The sequence below is a fragment of the Echinococcus granulosus genome, assembly GCF_000524195.1.
Source record: "Echinococcus granulosus chromosome Unknown EG_S00382, whole genome shotgun sequence".
Classification (NCBI taxonomy): Eukaryota; Metazoa; Platyhelminthes; class Cestoda; order Cyclophyllidea; family Taeniidae; genus Echinococcus; species Echinococcus granulosus.
The window spans coordinates 1,891-7,542 of NW_020170762.1; the positions used below are offsets into that span (position 1 = coordinate 1,891).

General features: G+C 44.7%; 1 protein-coding gene across 1 annotated transcript; it reads left to right on the plus strand. All coding sequences in view use genetic code 11, as the record gives it.

Moving 5' to 3' along the window:
* Positions 1-262: 262 nt before the first annotated feature.
* On the plus strand, positions 263-5,136 carry EGR_11102 (hypothetical protein; the record flags this gene model as incomplete). Its single annotated transcript, XM_024500351.1, has 3 exons — positions 263-338; positions 1,613-1,685; positions 5,040-5,136. 3 exons carry the CDS (start codon positions 263-265, stop codon positions 5,134-5,136), a joined length of 246 nt encoding a protein of 81 aa, XP_024345235.1.
* Positions 5,137-5,652: the final 516 nt, after the last annotated feature.

Genomic DNA, 5,652 nt, shown 5'->3' on the forward strand with positions numbered 1-5,652 from the left:
TTTTATCAAAAACGTTGTTTGAAGGAGGCGAGCGATTAAGACGAATCAAGCCTGTTTTTCAATACTTCTGCCTAACCTTGGGAGTCTGCATATTGCGCCTCCAAGATTTGAAAATCGTGTTCTGCACTTGACAAATATGTCTATGTTGAGCTCGGGTAATAACTGGGTGTGACCAGTTGACATGACTCTACTGCATTCGCACTTGACTCGCATTCGTCAGAAGTGGTTTCTGTCATCAACTTGCAGTCTTCATTACCTAGACATGTTGGGGAACGGAAATGCTTGGCTTTCAGAGAACTTTCGGAACTACGAGAATCTGGAATGCCTGCTTATAACGGGTAATTGCTTTAATGCTGTGTTAACTATTGTTTATCGGTAGATAGGATTTTTATGTGACCGAAAGTGCGTAATCGACCTCTTTATTGGTGCGTTCAGGAAATCAACTGCGAACGCTTAATGGAACATTGCTTGACCCGTTGTCCTAACGGGTAAAACCCAGGGCTTGTCGGTGACAGTCCTGTTGCCTGTAAAGTCGAAAAGCTAATTGGCGAGGTGTGCAAGAAGCTGTGGAATGCTTTTGGTAACCTGCAACCTGATTCTCATAGGATCTCTAGCCAAAGCCGCCTCTACCAGGAGCATTCTGCTGTTAGTCACCTAGGCTGCGTTGGTCACCGGAAGAAACTCTACTGAATCAGCGTCGACTTCTGTGAGTAACCTTTTCCGTTTTTGGCGTTGTCTGCGTTCCTTTTCTACCCTCAGACAAGATTTCATAGGCATTTTAACTTGTTCGTAGTGGCTTTGAAATAACGGTTTTTCTGTTCAATTCTTTGCTTTTTAGGCCCCTATATGTGAGTGTTTTTCGGTTCCCGTATGCTTCGTTCTTTTTCATTATACTTGCAACATTGAGAAGTGATAGTCGTCAGGATGAATATTAATTTTCCCTATTATCCTTTTGTTGCAGGCATGGGTGGAATTCATCATTTGGTCAAACTAGGTCCTTCATGATTTTGTTTCTAATTTATTGCCCCCCCCCTGATTTTTGATCCGGCAGTGAGGTTCATTATCTAACTTTAAAGGGCGCATATCCACACTCTGGTGTTGTCACTACCAATTCACTTACTTGCTTCTTTTTGGCAGCTCAACAAATGTAGTCAGTAGTCGGAGGCGGAGAGGTGAGGTGAGGTGGAGACGGCGGTGGAAGGCGGTAGAGATGTATTGCAGAAGATGTGCGTGAAGGGCAGTGCCATGGTGGGTCCCGCCTTGGGCGTCGAGGACCGCGCCACCGTCATTCGCGATCCTCAGTCATGCGCTCTCCACCGTCCTTGGTTTGGTTAACCTAGTACTCTGCCCCAACTCTTGCTGCAAGTCAGTATCCCTTCACTCCCTCCCTTCCTTACTTCCCCTTCCTGAAAGTCGGCGATAACTGTGTTGCTTAGATTTGCAGTATTTGTGCATTCGGCTAATTAATGTATCCAACATTGTACCAAACATAAGTAGGCGCGATTATCTAACGACAGCTCCTCAATCGTAACAATCACTCCCAAAGTCGTAATATTTTAGGACTCCAACTCCAGCAAGGTGCTGAGCTGGCTCTGGGTTTACCGTGCCTGAGGTCGCGTATTCGCGGATATTGGCGGTCTGAGGGTGGAGCGTTTCGTCAGTCTCGACTGCGCCATGCAGCACTTGTGAGACTACTTTCTTAAGAAGTCGAACACACCCTGGAAGGCGGGTCGCCAATGTCCAGCAGGTGCGTTTATTCATTTTATCTTAACTCAAGTTTTGAGTCTTTCATTGAAACCTACTAATTTTACATGCATTGAATGTTTCCCCGGTGCAAGAATGTGTTTACTTTATCTTAAATAAATTAAAGCTTGTCAGATTTACGGTGTGTGGACTCTCAGGTCATAAATTTGGCTTCTTTTTGTGCGAGAATTAAGCAATCTCTCTTCTCTGTTGCATCGCTTTACGTAGTATGTTGGAAAGGTGTGTTTACTCATGTTACGAGGAACTAAATAGGCTCTTGTACCGCCATGTTTTTTTGGAAAAGCGCATCATTATCCTCGTGTGTTCAGACGCGTTCTGCCTTCATGGCGATGCGAACATTTTTGGTTGAATGGGAGATGTCATTCATTGAATCTTGATTTATAGAATCTGGTCACGGACCAGTTAAAGAGCTCTCTTCAAGCAGATTGGGATCCCCTCCAGACCTTCCATGCATGAGAATTGAGGAAGCAATGAATACTCATCGTAAAATTACTCACAATCTGTGCTGTTAATTTTTTTTGCCTTGGTAAAAAAATCACTCCTTGATATGAGGCTGGATGGCCTTAATTGCACCGTGCTTTAGCAAGGTTACTTGTCCACGCGTCCTGTCTATGTGTATTCATCCATCCATCAACGCACCTATCAATGTATCCAGATAGGCAGCATCACTCCACATTGCTTCTTTAGGGTAGTGCTTCATTTGTAAAGCAGTAGGCGGTGTAGAGTTGACACTTAACGTCAAATGCTGAGAAGGAGGTAGAACTAGGGAAGCTTAGTGTTTATTTTCTATTCCTTTGGTGCCGGAATTGAGAAATACTAGAAATCGTGCTGGTTTTCCTCAGTACGTGTGTAAGGCAGCTCTCTCTAACATTAATGCGGTAAAAGCTGAAATGGGACAAATGAGGCATGGACGGAGGCTTGTGTCCCACCTTTACTAGCAGGCATGTGGAATTCTAGTTTTTCACTCTCTCTTTGGAAATATTTGCCGTTAGAGCTAAATCTGTGGGATATTTTTTACCGAGAACCTGATATTTGATTGTCGAGTGTGCCTTGGAGGCACATTCATTGCCATGGAATAATTTGTGCATCTATTATATTCGCGGTGGCTCGGCAGCTACTACATAATTGTGGGTTTCGGTGACTCTTTGCCCTGCCCTGGCGTCACGGCGCTATGAACAGAGGTAAACCGTGATCATTGCCCGTGTGTCAGTCGCAGTAATTTGGCAACTGCTAGATCATCGCGGATTTTGGTGACTTTGGTAGCTTTTTTTGGCCCTGGCAAGGTGATAGGCACAGAGGGCTGCGCCTCACCGGTCCGATTCGTGACACTGATTGGCTCGTAGACTTCGTACACATATGCATGCGTGTGTGTACATAAAGATGGGATACAGTTTCATGGTACTAGTCTTTACTACGCTGGTTCGGCGTTGTGGTGCGTTTGGCTGGACGTGGAATCTTGCACACATTCTAGACACTGGCGTGTGCCCGTCTCACTGCAATCTGCTCACCTCCCACCGATCAAGGACATCCAACCCCGAAAGCGTCCAATGTCGACCCCTGCAATCGAATGAATAGGAAGTGTTTGCTTGTGTCTGCACGTTTGCAGGAGCATTCACTATCAGTAGACCTGGTCGCCCAAATTTCAGTGGGTATCTATCCATCCATCTACGTACATATAAGTGTGCCTGGGAAGAGACCATCATTCCGCAGTGCTCCCTTGGGGCAGTGTATCATAAGGCAGTAAACAGTATAGAGTTGAAAGTTGATGTCAAATGTTGAGCGGGACGTTTAACCAAGGAAGTGTGGCGCTCTATTTTTCATTCCTTTGGTGCAGGAATCATTAGTCATTAGAGCTTTTGTTCCGGCGCTGTTATGAGGCAGCTCGCATAGTTTTTCTCGTTGCACAAACTTATCAGTCTTTCTGTGGATGCTTCGCTTCTGTTCCTTCCTAAATATAAGTAATTATTTGTGTACTCCTTTACTTGCTCGGTAGAGTACAAGGCCTACGAATTGTGCCTCACTTCACGCTTTTTCTCTCATTGTGGGCAAATCTATTAGTTACTGCTTGACCTCCTCAGTGCCTAATGGAGCTGACTTTGCCTCTTGCAGTCTGTGAAATGCACGATTAGTTGGCCTCTCGACTGCAAGCAATTCGGCAGCCGCAAAGGTAACCCTGTCCCCTTTTCGTGCTGCTGCCTTATTCGAGGAATTTTTATATCCTTTACGAATGCGCATTCCTTTGTATCATATATGGCATCTTTCAACTTCTAAATTTATTTTTTATTTGTTGTTTGCTTAAGCACCTACGACTAATATGTTAAACCCAACCGTGGTATACTTTAATTGCTATAGTTTAGCTAAAAGTCATTATTTGCTAAGGTATGGAGAGTTAAGTCCGTATCGTATCTGTTTGCCATGTTTTTCAGAAATTTTTCAAAATATTGATGTCTGAAAATTATTTCCTGCAGATAAGTGTATTTAGACACCTAATGCTTTGTCTGGAGTTTTTTGGTAATCTCTGTCATTTGTCTGGAAGAAACTTGGTCCCAGTTAAGAGGCAGCTAATTGTTTCAAGGAGGTTCTCGCTAAATTTCCCTAACGTGGGAAACTACTTTTATGTAAAGTCAGTTATGTAGCAAAAGAATTTTACAGGTGCTGCAACTTTTTACCAAACCATCCTCTTGTGATGTGTCGAGGAAGTGTAAAAATAGTCCTGATGACTTTGTTGCAATATTATCTGCTCTATCATGCATACGTCATAGCTGCCACCTTGCTCGACCATTCAGGGCGATCCGACTACTGCCTCATTTATCATACCACATCGACTCGATAGAACCTCAGGCCACGTACACTGAGGCCTTTTTCGTGTCTCTCGTAGATTTTAAGGAGCGATGTGCATATATGGCAAAGAGATCTGTTGACGTCATGGAAACCATGGAGCATGCCTCAATTCAATGTCTATTCAGTGAGTGTCTCCTTCTCTTCCTACTACTATTAATGCTCTCAAGAGCCGACTCGTATTATGCCCTACCATGCTTGCCCCATTCCTGCTCCTATATTGCATTTTACGCACTTTTTCTCGTTTGCTTTAATCTGTTTCTCGCGATTTAGTGACACCAGAATACCTCGGCCCTCTGCCTCCATTACGTCTCGGTCAACTCCACCTTCTCCAAACCCAAATCCAATTCTCCCCTTGCCCTTCTATGACGTCTTTCGCTATCCCCTTTTATAAAGTGTCACGTCAGATGGAGATGACTCTTCTCCCGTGTCGCCAGACTCGCAAGTCACATCTGCAGATGTGTCAAGCGCAGCGGCAAAATGAAAGCAGCATCAGCTGAAGTAGAAGGCAAAGCCCTCGTTCTGCGCTTGTGAGAGCCGCCAGCGAACACTCTCAATGGACAGTCAATATGCTAAGGATGTCCCCAGTCATGTATTCTCTCCTTCGATAGTCAACCAAAACGACGTGTCGCCATTTTGCTGCATTGCATGTGTTGCCTTTCGCCTTCGTGGTTACTCAGGCATTCAACCCCACCAGTGCCACATATGGGGTATTGACCGAGAGGTGACACGTGGTTTTTACAAATCGGACGCATGACAGGACAGTGTGATGGAAGAAATGGAGCAACACATACAGAGCTGAAAGAGACAAAAGAGATTGAGGTGACGGGGGAAGCGAAAGCACAAGTGCTGGTGATTGTGAAGGCGCAGAATATTTTAACCGTCGGATAAACACAAGGGTCTACATCAAACGTCAACTACCCATGGACTTACACTCACTTCCCTTCCCTCCCCCCTCCCTCTTCCTCCCTAATAGAAGTGTTTTACATTAACTCTGCCTCTTCTAACCATATCTTCTTGGGTACAGAATCTACTTTGTCCCACTCTTTG